The sequence below is a fragment of the Pelodiscus sinensis genome, chromosome 10, assembly GCF_049634645.1.
Source record: "Pelodiscus sinensis isolate JC-2024 chromosome 10, ASM4963464v1, whole genome shotgun sequence".
Taxonomy (NCBI): Eukaryota; Metazoa; Chordata; order Testudines; family Trionychidae; genus Pelodiscus; species Pelodiscus sinensis.
The window spans coordinates 20,718,791-20,736,523 of NC_134720.1; the positions used below are offsets into that span (position 1 = coordinate 20,718,791).

Here is a 17,733-nt window from a genome sequence, read left to right on the forward strand (position 1 = left end):
ACACACTCCCCCCGCCCCCGCCCATGGTTTGCACTAGAGCCCCTCTGACCCCCACGCCCAGAGGCCTCTCGCCCGCCTCCTCAGTAAAGCCCGCCCACGCTCCTGGCTTCGGACAGGGAAGCTCCGCCCCGCTCTCTGGAGGGCGGGGCTGCGACGGGAGGCCCAGCGTGGCGCAGAGACAGGAACTGCGGCGGCCCCACCCGGCCTTTCGGCATCAGACGGGCAGCGCCAGGAGAGGAAAGGCGCATGCGCCCCCCGCCCCGCTGCCCAATGGGAGAGGCGGAGGGGGCGGGGCGGCGAGGTGCCGGCGGGGCCTCTGCTTCGCTCCTTGCAGCACAAGGGACAGGGCCGCAGAGGGAAGGGGGAGCTGCCTCTTCCCCTCCTGGCTGGCGCGCGGCGCAGGTGGCGGCGCACGATGGCGGCGGAGGATGGTGACGGCGAAGGGGTCCGAGTGCTGCAGAACCTGCGGGGGAAGATCTGTGAGTGAGGGGAGCGGGGCCAGGACCCCACAGGGGCCTTTCTGCCTGGGCTGCCGCGCTGAGTCCCCGCTGTGGTCTTGAACCTCCGTCCCTCGGTCCTCCCCGTGCGGGAGCTGCCCCCCTTCCTGCTTCTTGGGCCGGCTACGGGGGTGAGGAGGCGTCTCGGGGCGGGTGACGTTTACCCCGCCCCGAGGGGCGAGACGGCTACAGGCAGTTGGTGTCCGAGTGGAGGCGCTCGCGAGCGGGGTGGTGACGCGGGCGGGTGGGTCTGGGTGGCGTGGGTGTCTGTGGGAGATGTGGCGGTGTCTGGGCTGCCTAAGGCGGACATGATCCTGGGTGGCTCTGTGGGAGCTATGGCTTGAGGGCTCTGTAGCTTGTCGTGGGCATGGTGGCCAGTGGGTATAGATGGAGGGCGTAGGGTTTTGTGGAACCAGGGTCAGTATGGAGGGGGGGTGTACTAGGGAACGAGTGAAGATGTGAGGCAGGGTGAGTATGGATGGAGTAGTAGTGGGGTTCGCTGTGGGCATGGGAGGAGGGTTCTGGGTGTTTTGGAGGGTAGGGCAGGCATGAGTAGGAGATTCGCTTTTCTGCCTAGAGGTGGTAGATTAGATGTCGGGCTGGGTTGCTGTCTGTATGCGTCTCTTCGAAGGAATTATTGAGGCTGGGAGCTTGGTGGATAGGTCCAGGGAAGGCTGGGAGTGGGAGGGAGTTGGTGAGGAAAGGGCCCGTAGGCAGTTCAGATAGGGAGACTCGATGGCCAGGAGCATGACTGACAAATGCAGTCAATTGGCACTGTGGAAGTTGCTCTTGGGAGTAATGGATTTCCATTTGAGGGCAGAGAATTAGCTATTGAGAGCAGAAATGACACACACAGGAAATTGACATGTAGTTGAGAGTGCTGTTGAGCAGTTGGAGTTGAGATGCTGCAACCAGTGTGCACTTCAGTGAAGCATTTTTTTATGCCAACAAACACAAACTCAGCTCCACAAAACCTTAGGCATAAGAGTCTATTTGTCAAGCAAATCTTGCGAAATTATTGATGCAGCAGGAAGTTGGTACAAGGCTACTTTGGAAACAGTAACATGTTAATGTGGGGTGGGGTGGGGAGAGAGAGAGAGTGTCAGATTTTTCTTGCTGGGTGCAGAATGGCAATTATAGCAAAAAAATACATAAAATCAGTAACGTGGAAAACCAAAGTATGAATGTCTTAAAACATGAGGGCATGGGGAAAGGAGAGGGAGACAAATAACGTGTGATGCGACTGACAAGGACTTCAAAGCAGCTGAGAGAAACAGGATGTGTGGTGGCTTCCTGAAGGGTTATCGAAATGCATTCATATAACTCAAATGTAACCCATTTATTTCCTTTCTCACGCATTTAATCAATCTTTTTTTATACAGTAATTCATGAAAAGGAAATGCAATATGATGAAATTTGGCAATGGAGTAGAATTAATAATCTGTTATATATTTGGATTTATCTATGTTAATTCAAGCAGGAAAAAGGAAACAACAAAAATACATACATTTCTACAATATAATATCCACTATGAAAAAACTTCTGATTTTTTTCCAACAGAAGTGTGACACGATACATCTGTTTAGGGTTTTATATCATGCTTCTCCATGATTTATAAGCAAAATATGAGGGGGACCCTTCTCTTAACTTCTGGTTTCTGTATTTCATTCTGCAAATTAATTGGCAGTAGCTGATTTTTTTTTAATCAATATTTGAAGCCAGGATAAATATGATTTAAAAACTCAGGTGTATTCCCAAACTTGATATTAATGTCTGAATTTGACCTTTGTCAATGAAAGACCAGATTATGAGAATAGTACAGTATCCAGTGTAGCTTGAGAGGGAGTATTAATGAAGGCTGTTGCCTAGATTTGCATACTCAAGAGGCAAAATCTTAAGGTTTGGTTTTGGTGTTTTTCTCTCTTGAGATTTCAGGTGCATCTAAATTGGTGCAGAAATAATGCAGGAGAAGCTTTTACTGTGATACTTTGGTACCGCCAGTCCTGGCAAGGATGCAAAATGGAAAAGCAGTTGAGTCTTTAGTTCAGTTGAGCCTCTTAGATCACTATTGAGTTCTTGTGGTAGAAAGCAGGTACAGGCAGTCCCTGGGTTACGTACAAGATAGGGACTGTAGGTTTGTTCTTAAGTTGAATCTGTATGTAAGTCGGAACTGGCGTCAGCCGCTGCTGAAACTGATCAGTTTCAACAGCAGCTGAATCTGGACGCCAGTTCTGACTTACATACGGATTGAACTTAAGAAACCCAGGCGTCCCCAAGTCAGCTGCTGCTGAAACTGATCAGCGGCTGATTCCAAGAAGCCCAGGGCAGAGCAACTCTGCCTCGGGCTTCCTGTAGTCAGCCCCTGGTCAGTTTCAGCAGCGGCTGACTTGGGGACGCCTGGGGCAGAGCAACTGGGGTGCTCTGCCCCAGGCGTCCTGATTTCAGCCACTGCTGGTCAGTTTCAGCAGCGGCTGAATCAGGACGCCTGGGGCAGAGCAGCTGGGGTGCTGCCGGGTTGGTACAGTAGCGCCGAGGAGCGGTGCTGCGGTACCAACCTGGCAGCGCCCCAGCTGCTGTACCCCAGGCGTAGGCAAGAAAAACCTGGTCTGCTGGAGGGGGGGGGAGGGCACTAGCTGCCCCCCCCCAGCAGACCAGAGAGACGCGGGTGGCAGGACCACCCACGTCCTCCACGGCTTTGCTCTGCGTCTCCCTGGTCTGCAGGGAGACGGGGAGCAAAGCCTTGGAGCACGCCCGCAGCTTTGCTCCTGTCCCCCTGGTCTGCTGGGGGGGGGGGGGGGGTCCAGCAAAGCCTGGTCTGCTGGGGGGGTCCAGCAAAGCCCAGGTGGCGGCTTTGCTCGGTTGTCCCTGGTCTGCTGGGGGGGTCCAGCGGCTTTGCTGGACCGCCCCCCGAGCAGACCAGGGAGACCGGGAGAAGCTTTTCTCGCCCCAGAGGACACGGGTGGCGACCCGCTGCCCGTGAGCTCGGGGGCGAGAAAAGCCACGTTCGTAAGTGCGGATCCGACGTAAGTGCGGATCTGCGTAAGTCGGGGACTGCCTGTAATGGCTTTTATTTTATTGTAACCAATATATTTATTCCTGATGATTGCAGCAAGTAAAATCTGGAGAGTAAAAACACGATAGTTAGAAGGGCTTTATGATGTAGAGGACCAATTACCTCCCATGTGTTTGAATAGCAAGTAATAAGTGAAATTCCTCAGGATTGGTGTTGAAATGAGTTTGTTTCCTTTAAAGCCATATGTTGTAACTGAATTTGATGGCAGTTGTTTCCAGTGCAAATGTGAAAATAAACTCAACATTATGACTTGTCTGCAGGATTCACAGAATACGGGGAATACTGTTTGAGCATCTTGGTCAACAGATGCAGCCCTGTGCTTGAGGTGCTGTTTGCAGGTAGACCTGATGGAAAGAGATGTGGTCATTGTAGTGTCAAAGGAGCATTGTAATCTGGAAAAAAGGTGAAGGCGGGATAATTATGGTGAAGCTGAAGTCTACAACCAGGAGGAGTTATCTATCTTGAGATGACAGTCTATTGTTGGAAAAATGTTTTATTGTGATTGCAACTTACAGTTTTTCCTGAATGAGAACTAGATGTTTGTTACATTATTACTTGTTTACATTACACTATCGTTCCTTCCAAACTTTGGGGGTTTTCCTTTATAAATTTGAAATCTGGGCTTATATCCATTGTATTGGTTTTCTTCTGCTTCTCATAGTTAAAATAGCTTACCTTAGGTGTCACTGCAGTATGCATTGTGAACAGGATAGCAAGAGTTCAAAGCAGAAGATAACTATCCTAGACCAACAAGAGTCAGTCATGGAGTAAAGCATGGGAAAGTTTAACAGGAGGGCAACTCATACAGAAACCCCCTATACATTCCATATTTCTTTGGACCATCCTTGTTGCTTAGGTTTTTTTTGGCAAAGACTATTGAGGAATTTAAGACAGTGCTTCAGCCAATGTTCAGATTGCATGAGCTGCCAAACTGGAAATAGAGGCCCTGCTTGGATAATTGAAGGATGTAGCTAAAAGTGAAGTACAAACAGCCCTCAAAATGTAAAAGGGACTATAGATCAAGTAGACTTCAGATAATCCGGAACCTATGGGATTTAGGTGGTGCCGGATTATCAGATATGCTGGACTATCAGAAGGTCCTATAAGTAGGTGTTATATATATATATATATACACTGTATACATTATATACTGTATATAAAGTGTTCTTAACCCTTTTTATTGTACGTACTGTATGCAGTATACTGTAATGTTTTAGTTTTTTAAGCCTTTTTTACCCTTTTTGCTCAGTTCAGCTGCTGCCGCTGTTACCTTGTGACTCTTTTTTGACGAAGCTCACTCACTAGGCTCTTGCCATTTTGATGCCGGACTATCAGGAGTGCAGGACTATTGGATGCTGGACTATTGGAGTTTTACTGTATTTGGAAGGCTAGGCTGTATGTCTGATTGATAGATGAAGCCAAGATTATTCTGCACAGTAGAAAGTGTAATTCCAATGTGTATCCCCTTACAAGAGGCTTTGCAAGCAGTAGAAAAAAGTTAACTTCATGAAGTTCTAAGATACTGATAAAATGCTGCAGGACAAATTTTTTGAGGAACCATATATAATGATTCTTGGTGGCTGGAATTATAACTGATTAATCCAGAAATTTCCTTCTGGATTTTGAGGATGGTATAAAACCTCTGGGATGTAAAGAGCCACACAGGACCATTGAAGTGTGTCCCCTGCATGGATATAAATGTATCATTGCCTTCTGTCTTAGAGATGATGGGTGCTGTGTGGCGCAGAGGAGGCAGAAATAGAGGATGGTAGTTCTGGAATGGAAAATATTTTTTCAGAGAATTTTAAAAGGATATAGAGAATTTGGGGGGGGGGGGGACACTCATTGACAGAAGAGAAATTCAGCATATTATACTAGATTTGAGACACGAGTTCCTGGCACTTAGACAATACAGATGCAAGCCTCAGGAAGTCAGAATGGGTATAGGACAGCAGATAAGTTTGATCATGATGGCAGTCTTGTTTGCAGATGATTCAGTAAGGTGAGAAATATAGAAAGGAGGTGCATGTCTCAAAATTCTCAAGCCATGTCTTGAAATGCAGAGTTGAAGAAGGGGTGTCAGATGAAGGACAGGCTACTGCTATGGGGAGTAAGGATGTAAAATACTGTTTAACTGATTTAATGTGATGTTTAACCAGTTAACAGATTAAAGGGTATTTGGGAAGGGAAATTCCAGGGTGATTCTTACCGGATAACATTTCACATGCCTGATGGAGAGATGTTGAATCATGTTGGTTTATACCTGGGCTGCAGTCCGAGCATACCCAGCAGGGCTGTGGGGGCAGGACTTCTTCAGCCAGGTGAGTTTGCTTAGGCCTTACTTCCCCAGTGCAGGGCTAGTTCACCCAGTCACACACACCGAAAACAGAGAGCTTTTTCATGTTTCTTAAACAGTTGTACTGATCTTTCTATCTGCTGTTCCAGTGCTGAAGGCATTCCCAAATCTGTGTCCTTCGTTGCTGGAACGAAGATGCATTCCATAGATCTATTCCACCATCCTGAATTTCTTGTCTGCAGGTATCCTACCTCCTCAAACTGTTATCCTCAGGCCCCAATATGTCCCAATATCTAACTATGCGCATCAGATGCCCAGTTTCAATGGACTGTTGAGAGCGAATGTCTGATTACTTGGGATGAAAGAAGACCTCCGACAGTTTTTTGATGGAGCTTCCTTGCATCCTCTTTATGGCAGTGGTCTATTAGAATGGGTAGCAGTAGATAATTTAAAATTGAAATATGGGAGAGATGGAGTTACATATGTGCTTATCATAACTGATTGTTACACAAAATTTGCGGTGAAGGCTCTGTGAAGGATTTGTTCGCTCAAGAGTATGGCCCAGACCTTTCAAACGTATTTTGCAAGGCTATATGGATACACAACAGAAGTGTTGACAATCAGGCAGCTGGTTTTGAGTCCCAGTTACTAAACAACTTTGTATGCTTTATTAGAGAGGCAAGGTGGGTGAGGTGATAACTTCTGTTGAGCCAACTTATTTTGCTGATAGTGTGACTACACAGCAGCTAGACATCCATGGCTGGCCTGGGTCGACCAACTCAGGCTCATGGGAATTGGGGCTGCTGCAGGGATGTTGCATTGCAATGTAAACTTCCAGTCTCAGGCAAGAATCTGAGCTTTGAGAAGCTAGAATGCTGCACATCAATGCAGCAGACTTGTGGTCTGAGCCCCATAAGCCTGAGTTGGCTGGCCTGGGCCAGCCATAGGTGTTTAGTTGCTGTTTCGGCTGACCTAGAGACAAGCTTCTGAGTCACACGGTGGTCTGGGAAAGGAAGTCCCAACGACAAATCAAATTCACAGTGGAACAGATTGTTTAGCCTATGTAGTTACACTACGTGTTAAGGGACTATTCCAGGTAGAGTTGCCCATTGACACCTATCAAGTCAAAGGACAAAAGGGGGGGGGGCATTGATGGATTATAGAGTGATATAGTAAGTAGGTCTCCATGTTTGTTATGGAAGTCAGGGATTCCGTGATTTCCTGTGACCTTCATGATTTCTGTAGCAGTCAGTGTGGCCGAACTCAGGGCCAGTGCTCGGGCAGCCCTGACGATACCTACACTGATGATTGTTGGAGTGACTCGGCTGCCAGTTGTTTAGGCAGCCCCACCGCCTGCTGCACCGGTTGCTGTATGTGGCCCCAAGGAGCGCCTGAGCAGTATTCCTGCGGGTGGTGGGAGCCACTGTAGCTCAGCAGCTCCCAGCAGCGGTCCCACAGCAGCTTCTTGGGCCCCTAAAACTTGCTCCTAATCTCTCCAGATTCAACCGGGGTATTTTTAGTAAAAGTCATGGACAGGTCATGGGCCATGATTTTTGTTTCTTGCCCATAATTTGTTCATTACTTTTACTAAAAATACCTGTGATGAAATAGTAGTCTTAATAAAAAGCTTTAAATCTAGTGTTCCTGTTCAGACCAGGGTTTTTGGTGTTTAGCAGAGTAATGAATTTAAATTTTCAGACTCAACTTTTGAAGTATTGTGCAGGGTTCCTTTAAGGATGATGACAGGTAGGTTAAATATAGAAGGAGGATTGCATTATGAAAGGGTCACCTAGAGGGATTTAATGCACTGGATGAGGCACACCATGTGTTGTGATAGGCATGTGTAGGACCCAGGGATCTTGAAATTTGGGTTGTGGAGGAGTGATGATCCTTGTAGAAGATATGTTTGCAGGTTTTGTATTTGTTCAGAAAGGGTCTGATGCGCCTCAGTTTATGTGCCCTGGTCTATGGGGAAGCTTGTTTCTGATGATGAAATAGTGTAGTTTTTTTTTTTTTTTTTTTTTTTTTATGGCAAGAAGAGATGGTTTAGAGAAGATTTTGTTCAGGTTTGGCTCTCCCATCAAGTACAGGTTGTCGTTTCATATCCTATGAGGGTTCAAAGGTTGGGTGGTAGGTGACATTTAGGGGTGCCTGTTGAGAGTGGGTTTTTATTTTTCCATTGAAACAAGTTTTCTTGGAGTGTTTGGGTGGCCTGTTCTGTGATGCAGTCTACTGTCCTGGTGGAATGTCCTTGTTTGGTCAATGTGTCTTAAGTGTGTGAAGGTGTATATCTTGGACTGTCTCCTGAGAGTGTAGTCTGTGGTATGAGTGGTGTTGTAGATAACCAGTTTCTTGGTGTGTTTGGGGCAGGGATGTAAGTGACTAGTCAACTATCTGATGAGCATAAGCTTAAGCTTATCGCAGGGCTACTCAACTTTGGAAGCCCCCAGGGGCCACAATGATACTCGCAGCACATGCTGAGAGCCACAACTTAAGTGTGTTTGCATATACATGCAAATATATAACTACTAAAACACAGATCAACAGAAGACCATTGACTACTTTTTTGTTTTGGCTCCCACCTGTGGACCACATGTTGAGTAGCCTTGGCTTATCTGATAGTTGAGTAGTGATTTGACTAGTCACTCTTCCTCCCTGCCCCCCGCCCTCTCCTTGCTGCCTCTTAAAAGCTGCTCCCCGCGCTCCCCTCCCAGCACCAGTTCTGTGGGGAGCATGGGAGGCACAGGCATAGTGGGGGACCAGGAGTCAGCTAATTACCAGTTCATGCCCAGTCCCAGGTGCCATGCCTCTGTTTTTTAAATGTATTAAGAGCTTGTAGGGTCTTAATACATTTAAAAGGCTGAAGCGCAGTAGGGGGACCAAGGCGCAAGCTGGAAATCATATGTCCTGGCTTGCATCTGGTTCCCCCCACTATGTTGATATGTTTAAAAGGCAGAATAGCAGTGGTTCTGCTGTGGTTCTTCAGTTTCTCTTGCTTATCGACTAGTTCATGGAAATTCCATCAACTAGTTAATTAAACACAGTTTAACATCCCTAGTTTGGGGTAGTTATTTGATTTGTAATGGTAGGCACAGTGAGTTGTGATGTTTCTTGTATATGGTTACCTGTAAGGTTCCATTGTTGAAGCTGATTGACACATCCAAGATGTTGATGCTGGGATATGAGTGTTTCAGAGAGTATTTAATGGATGGATGGTAGTTGTTGAATTTGTGCTGGAAATCTGATTACGTTTAAGCAGTCTGCTCAGAAGAGGATGAAAATACTATCCATATTTCAAGGTATATACAGTAGACTTCCGATAATCCGGCACCTTTGGGACCTAGGTGGTGCCAGATTATCGGATATGCCGGAGTATCGGGAGGTACTCCAGCGTGGGGCTGTGACCGGTCTGCCGGGACCCGCACTGTGCCTGGGGGGTGGACAGGGAATGGCGCGGCGAGGGGCAAACCCTCTGTCGTTTTGCAGGAAGGAGGGGGAAGCCCTACGCAGCTGCCGGCGACAGGCCAGCTGGGGAAACCCAGCCGCTGACCTGGAAGTTGCAGCGGAGTAGAGGGGGCGAGAGCTAAGTCCCCGAACTTGCCCTGTTCCGGCTGCGCTCAGCCCCGCGCTGCCACCAAGAGTTTCCGGGGGGGAGCGGGCTCCCCACTCCCCAGACTGCAGTAGTTATTGCCAAGCAGTGGGGTGAGGGGCAGCTCTGCGAGACCAACCCGGCAGCACCCCAGCTGCTCTGCTCCGCCGCTTCCCCAAGTCCACCGCTCGTCAGTTTGTTTGCCTTCCTGCAAAATGGTGGAAGGTTTGCCCTTTGCCACGCCGTTCCTGCCCTCTTCCCCCTCCCCCCCAAACCGGATGCAGTGTGGGTCCCTGCAGACCTGTCACAGAGGTATAATCCCCTTTCCCTCTTCTCCCCTTCCCTTTCCCAGCTGTGAGGACCCATGGGGCTCACAGCAGCTCCAATTGTCTGGCTCCAATTGTCCGGAGCACTTCCGGGTTCCAGTTGGTGCTGGATTATCAGGAGTGCCGGACCACTGAATGCCGGACAATTGGAGTTTTACTCTAATAGGTTTGTTATATGTGAACATCATAACAAACAATTATGGCGGAAGCCTGCTTGTAACCAAATTGATGAGCCCATACTTAAAATATAACCGTTTAAATGGTTATATTTTTTCATCCCTAATATAAAGTTTAAATATTAAGGTTTATCTCTGGATTGGGTTGTATTGTCCTTTCCTCACAGTAGCCATAGCCTGGCTCAGACAAAACTACACTTCAGTACTGCATGTAGTTTGTTATAGTTTGTCTTACTCATTAGTAGTCATTCCTTATCTTCCTCTTTTTGATCTATTGCAAATGCATGACACTTGATAAAAGGATTCCATAATTCCATAATTCTGCTTCAGTGGCTCATTAGGTGCTGAGTATGGACTTGTTGGTTGTTTTCCTGCAATACCTGCATTGAACAAATTAAGGAACTAATAGATGAAATCAGGTACTGTCTCATAGGTGTTGCATAGGGCTGTCAAGCGATTTAAAAAATTAATCATGCGAGTAAGCAATAATAGAATAAGATTTATTTTAAAATTTAGCTATTATCAACATTTTAAAATATATTGATTACAATTACCACACAGTGAACAGTATTCATTTTATATTTATTACAAATATTTGCACTGTAAAAACCAAAAGAAATAGTATTTTTCAATTACTTAATGCAAGTAGTCATAAAGAGATTGTATCATGAAAGTTGAACTTAGAACTGTAGAGTTATGTACAAAAAATAACTGTGCTAAAAAATAAGTGTAAACCTTAAAGCCTACAAGTCCAATCAGTTTCTTCTTGTTGATCCATTCGCTCAGAAGTTTGTTTACTTTTGCAGAAGATAATGCTGCCTGCTTCTTGTTTACACTGTCACCTGAAAGTGAGAAGGCATTTCCATGGTACTGTTGTAGCCAGAATTGCAAGGTATTTACATGACAGATGCACTAAAGATTCATATCCCTTCATGCTTCAAACACCATTACAGAAGACGTGTCCATGGTAAGAAGTTCCGCTCAATAGCAATCCAAAGTAGGGCAGACTATCACACGTCTATTTTATTTGTCTGTCAGATTCCACCAGCAGAAAGTTGGTGGATGTTTGTGGTTTTGATTGAATTTTATTTTATTTTATTAAATTATTTATTTGTGGCTTATTTTCTGCATCCGTGTAGTTCACTTAGGGCTTCTGAAAGCATTCTCCACACCTCATCCCTCTCAGATTTTGGAAAGCTCTTAGCTTCTTAAGCCTTAGGTCAAGAACTGTTGCTATTTTTAGAAATGTTACTTTGATTCCATCTTTGTGTTTTGTCAGATCTGCAATGAAAGTTTTCTAAAAATGAACAGCATGTTCTGGGTTGTCATCAGAGACTACTATAACATACAATATATGGCAGAATGCAGGTAAAACAGTCACAAATTTAACTTTTCTTTTTTAAAGCGTCATCCTCATAGTGGGTCCTCTGGGATGGTGGTCAAAGAGGCATATGATTCTTCAGCGCATCTGTCACAAATATCTAACAATGTTAGCTACAGCAGTCCTGTGTGAATGCCTGTTCTCACTTTCAGGTGATATTGTAATTAAGAAGTGGGCAGGATCATCTTCTGTTAATGTAAACAAACACACTTGTTTCTCCTAGTGATTGACTGAACAAGAATTGGGACAGGGTGGCCTGGAAGGCTCTAAAGTTTTACAGTGTTCCCACCTTCTCTGAGCTGTTACATTTCAGTTGTTTTCATGGTGTTTTCAGTGCTCAAAGCTTAGAGTGGAATTGGTAATGGTGTTGTTATATCAGCATGTATAGGAATTTCTTTGCACTTTTGCCAAATTCTGTGTGTCTTAGAATTGGAACTCCAGTACTTAACAGCAGGCCTTCACACCATTGTGCATATGTACGAGTACATTTACTGGTATGAAGTTCAGTGCAATAACTCTGTGCAAAGCAGTGTGTATTAGTGAACAGGAAATAATATAGAGAGTTAGCATTTGGAAGCTGTTATTTCCATGTGCTGCTGTGTTGTTTGTGCTCAGACGCCTTCTCATTGGAGGCACAACCCCTTGTACCTGCTGTTCCCACTTCTTTGATTAGGGTGTAAAATCCCGTTTGTTTGCCCCTGTTTATTCAGTTTAACGGGTTAATCAGGGGGCCATGCACTGTGGGCAAGGGCTGTTCCAGCTCAGCTGCTTCTGGCCCTACACTGGTCGGTTGGCTCCCTGCCAGAAGCAGCAGCAGCTGCATGAACAGGAGGGCTACTTCCAGGTAAGGGTTAACCATTACCTGGTAAGTATCACCCTTACCCACTCACATCCCTGTCTCTGACCAGCTGTCACATTTCAGTTGTCCCAGAACTTTAGGACTCTGACATTTCATCTGATTACTGTAGGGCCCAGGTGTGACTGAAGGTGGTTGATATGTGTGGGTGACAAATGAAGTGTGTGTGCTGTTGTGAGGGGCTATTTTGTGTGCTGGTTATGGTGTTAGTGGGTGGCAAATGGGCCTGGTAGTCCAAAATCTGTGGGTTATCCTCCTGACAACAAATGACATTATTTCATGCGAATTAGCTAGAGAGTAAGGGTGGTGATTCTGTTACTTCTGATATCACAGTGGTCTAGGGCACTAGGTCTAGCAACCCCAGGCAGCTGCCAGGCAACACGTTTGTGGCAGATCTGGGAGCCATGAGCCCTTTGCTGTGTTTTTAATTCAAAGCCTTCGGCCCCAGACAACTCTGGGGGGAGGCTAGTTCCCAAGCCCTGCCCCTTCTGGTGATGGAGCAGGCCCATGACTATGTACCTAAATTCATTAAGTAGCCTCTTTTCCCCTCCCCCCTGCGCAAAAATTATTGGCCACATTAGACGCATACCTTACAGTAGCTGAAAATATATACTTAGTGTAATCAAAGTCTGAATAACTTCCGATTTGTAATTTCAGTCATCAGACTATGAAACTTCATGATGATTAAGGCCAGCGATAGTCTGAACAAAAAAAGCTGTCAACTAATAGCTTTGTAAATGTTTCTGTTTTGTCACATGGACTGCATATAGTGTGGTTGTAACACTGTTGGTGTTAGGCTTTTGGTGAGACAAGATGGATTCTATGTGGGCTCAATAGTTTCTCTTACTTGTAGAAATTGGTTCAATATAAGCTATTACAGTACTTCATCCATCTTGTCTCACTAACAGTACAGATATTTTATGCCTCAGAGTGACACATTTTGATAATGGAAATTTATAGATAATGGGGATGTTAATTGTTTCAGGTACTTTGTCACAATGCTAATACTACTAATTCTTGCAATGTGACACTAATGGGGGAATCTGAATTAATTTAAATGTATGTTTAAAATTAAAAGGGAAGTCTTGGAACACACATCAAGCAACAACTTAATTTGAATTAATATACTTTATATAAAAAGCACATAATGAAGTGGGACAACTTTAGGTACTATGTAGGAGCAAAATCTAATATTGCCTCTGTCCAAAATGTAAACCCATTATAGCATACGTTATTAATTTGGATTTTTTTTATATTCATTGTTTCCCTGGGCTGAAAACTTGAGAGGATACATAATGTTTATTTAATTACTTTATTGCAATAAACACAACCACTACATGTTTTGCTTCTGAAGTTTTAAAGTTAGTCACTCAACTAGTGAAAACATCTGGAATCGGTGTTTGTTAAAATGCTAAGCCAGATTTTTGTTAGCAGTAACTTCTACAGGTACAGAGAGAATATTTTTTTCATTTCAACTTGTTCAACCAGTACAGTTCAGTGAGTAGTTAATTCAAAATTGAGAAACTCATTGGGAATTGAAAAAGTAGGAGAACTTGTTTTCCTTTTCCAAATTATGAATAAAAAGTAAGGGTGTGAGCATGCGAGCTGCCAGTTCTAAAATCTGGAAGGCCATGGTGACTAAAATTATCAGTTCGATTCACTAAACTGCAGAGAATATTTTGGTTGAATAAATTGGTTAATTTTAAATATAAAATGTTTCTTGATCAACTTTTTCTTCTGTACCTAGAATATTTTAAGGTAACATTTTTTAATTTATAATTTTAAAATGCTGTTTTTGTGCATTTTAATTAGTCTACTTTCTATCCAAACATAATTTGACTTCAATCCTGTACAATATATTCAGAGCCTACTACAAAAATGTGATTTGCCGTTTTTCAGCATAATGAAAAAAAAAAGCCCTGTAGATTGTCCATACTTGAGTGTGTGTGGTTAGCTGTAAATCAACACATTTTAATGGTTACCAACCAGTAAGAATTAACCTTTCTTTAAAAAAATAATTAAATACTAATCCAAAACAAGATTAAATCAAGGTTTAAGTTTGCCATTTGCTTCATTATTAAAATTATTGGCATAGGTTGGTGGTCCTTGCTCCTGCACTCTTGTGACCTGACCAGTTCCGAATGAGGGAAGGACTAGTGAATGTCAATTCGGCCCCTCTGCTGAGGAAATCCGGGCTCTCTGTGTCCATCAGCAGACCCAGGCAGTCTCCTCTTTGGACTGCCGGGAATCTTGGGCCCCACTCTGGACCTCTGGACCAAAGAGTCCTGGACCAAAGAGGTTTAACCTTTAGTGATTTCAATCATCAAGTTTCAGTTCCTGAGATGTATAAAAAATGCATCTTATTTTGAAAAGCAATGAAAGGCAAGTTTGGGCACAATTTTTATTTTGATAGTGTGAAATATATCTCCTAAAAACATCTGAATTCATCAGAAAAGCAGGTATGGTATACACAGTCTCTGTCCTCAACACTTACGGTATGTCTACACTGCAGAGTTTTTCTGGAAAAATGGTTGTTTTTCCAGAAAAACTCCACTTATGTCCACACTGGACTTTTTCTGACAGCAGTAAACCTCTTTCTACAAGGAAGAAGCCTTTTTCTGAAAAAGCTTTTTTGGAAAAAGGAGTGTGAGGATATGCAAGATGGTGTTTTTTCAAAAGAAGAGGCCTCCAGAAAAAAGCACAAGTGCCCTAGTGGCCACTCCATCCACAGTAATCACAACTGAAATTCAAGATAGCATCAACACTGATTGGATGCTATCTTTCAAAAAAGCACAGCACTCTTTCGTTGCACCTTTGCTGTGTAGACGCTCTCTTTCGAAAAAAGTTTTTCCAGAAGATGTCTTCCGGAAAAGCTTCTTCCGAAAGAAACTTGCAGTCTAGACTTAGCCTTAATTTCAGTCACCAGACAACCTGACAAATTGGTGTTAGTAAAGTCAAAACAACCAGAATAAATAAAATGTTGTTCTACTATAAACTTTATTTGGTTTATTGTACTATTTTTTTCACAAATTTGAATTATGATTTTAGCATTTTGCATGTAAAATTGCATGTGACATTTTTACACAATCACATATCGGCATAGAACCACACTTCAGCTTAGCATATTCTAAACTTTTGAAAGCCTTCCTTCTGAAAAACAATTGTATCCTCTTCCCATAGAAACCTTGTCATATGGTCTTAAAGGCCTACCTATCTTATTTTGTACATCTCATGTCTTCTGTTCCCCTCCATTCCCAAAAGCTAATTCTTTGATCTTTCAGAAATGCTAGTGTAGGACTTCATAATATAGTTTCTCTTTCATATTTTAAACAAGAAAATAGGGAGTCATGTTAACTTTTAAAGCACTGTCACAGGCATCCTAAGTTGTATGTGTGGAATGAACGAAGATCTCTACGTTGGTTGTGCTTGCTTAACATTTTGAAGTGTATGTCCGTGTCTTATTGTTAGTGTCTTTTGCAAGTAAGTGAAGACTCTTCTTTTTTTTTTTTTTTTTAATTAAGATGAGTGTTAGGTGATTGAGACAAAAATTTAGTAAGATTCATGGAAGAATTGAACACTTAAAACGGATAATAAAATTGGATGATTTAAAAAAAAATTTGGGAGCCATGTTAAACCTCATGTTTGAAACAGCCCATAATTAAGAGGGATTGGAGTGAGACCTTTATTGGGGCAAATGTTATCCCACATTTGTCTATTTTTTGCACTTTTTTTGAAGCATCTGGTGCTGGCCAGTGTTTGAGAGAGGATAGTGAGTTGATGGACCCTGGGTCTGGTCCAGTGCAGCAGTACCTATGTTGCTAAGGCAAATAATTGAGATGTGCTTGCATCATAACCCAGCTGGGGTTCATAATTCATCTACGGATGTAAAATCCTGTTTAAACAGTTAAGTGGTTAGTTGGTTAACTGGTGTGACGGGCCAGATGGGCTGTAGTGGCTGCCTGAGCCACACCATGGGTGGGCGAGGGAGCTGCTTCAGCCTGGTTGATCCGCCAGTTAACTGTAACCCATAAGCGTCACCGGGTAAGAGTGATGCTTACTGGTTGACCAGTTAACCATTCATATCCGTATTCATCGTCCCCAGGAGGATGCAGCCCACATTTGTTGCACTGCTTAAAGAAACATTTTTCAAGGTGTTTCTAAAGTGCTGTTCGGCTATTCATAGGAGTACTGTACGCTGCTTCATTGGCGTGGGATGTAGATTTAGTGGTGTAGTAAAGTTATTTTTCTCTTTGAGTTTGGTGTCATTTTGTGGCTCACAGCTGGAGTTGTGCCAGTCATCTCAATGGGTATAAAACTTGTGTACTGCATAGTGTACAGGGTTTAAGAATATTAACTACAAATACCCTATCTGCAGCACACACTCCTCTCCCCTTGTAAAATCAGGCTGCTTTCGTTACTATGAGTAATTATACAAAACTTGCAGAAAGGAAAATTGTACATTTTTAAAAATCTCTACAAATTATTTAAACAGATTTCCGTACATATTTTGGTTTTTTTTATCCCTTCATCACTCTATACATGTATGTGTACATGCCTCACAGGCATGGATAGGCGTCACTGCCATAAATGGAGTAGTTGCGCCAGCTATGTGGTGATTCAGTTCTATCGTGTACCTTTTTAGCCTTCTGCCCATTTGTTTACCTCTGGCTAAGTTACATCTACTGTTCTAAAACTCAAAGCAATTGCAAAATGTCAGCAATTCTAAAAAGTGAAAATAGTGTCACTAATAGTATACTATAGATGTGTAATTTTTAAAATAAATATGTACATTTTTCTGTATGATGATGCATATTGAAACTGGGTTTTTATGTAAAGTTTTTATTGGCACTTAGGATGATCTGCATTACTTCCTCTAGCATGTTAACTCTATTCATGCATTTGTTTTTGGAAAGTACATAAAATGTATATCACTTCTCAAAGGAACTATAGAGATTACTAGTTTCAATGTCATAGAAGAATTTTTTTCACCCCAGAGGGCTGTCCCTACCAATTGTGCTGAACTGTGCAGCCTGAGAACCTGTACACTCCTGCCCCACATACACAAGTGGGAGGGCAGGGAGGAAACTAAAGTCCTGATCTGTGGGGGGCAGGCCTCTGAGGCTAAATCTGCCGAAGACAGTGGCAGAGCTGGGAGGCTTACCTCAGAACAGAGGAGGAGATGGGAGGCGCGGATGGTGACAAGAACGACAGTTTCTCCTTTAACTTGGGAATCACGTGATGAACAGCGCAGTTCAGGGCAAGAACGTCAAACCCTGTGCTTTGTAGCCCAGAGGACTGGAGGAGAGGGGGAGAAGATGCTGGTAGCAGGTATTAGGCCTGCCCCTGCACTCACCAGCAATAGTGGTAGGGAAACTGAGAGACCCAGACCCAGCTCGCTCTGCTTCCCAGCTGCGGGTTTTGGGGGAAGCAGTGGAATCATTCCATGCACTCACCAGTGGCGGGAAGTTAAGTGACATGCCTAGGAGCCAGGCTTGGGGGAGTGCAGTGGACTGGGACTGAGCCATTCCTCTTAATGTCC

General features: G+C 44.0%; 1 protein-coding gene across 1 annotated transcript in view; it reads left to right on the forward strand.

The window, feature by feature from the left end:
- Positions 1-233: 233 nt before the first annotated feature.
- RASA2 (RAS p21 protein activator 2) overlaps positions 234-17,733 on the forward strand; it is a 94,205-nt gene continuing 76,705 nt past the window's right edge. The window contains exon 1 of the mRNA XM_075937633.1: positions 234-479. Within this exon, the coding sequence (XP_075793748.1) occupies positions 416-479 (64 nt within the window). The 5' untranslated portion in view covers positions 234-415. The remainder of the gene's footprint in view (positions 480-17,733) is intronic.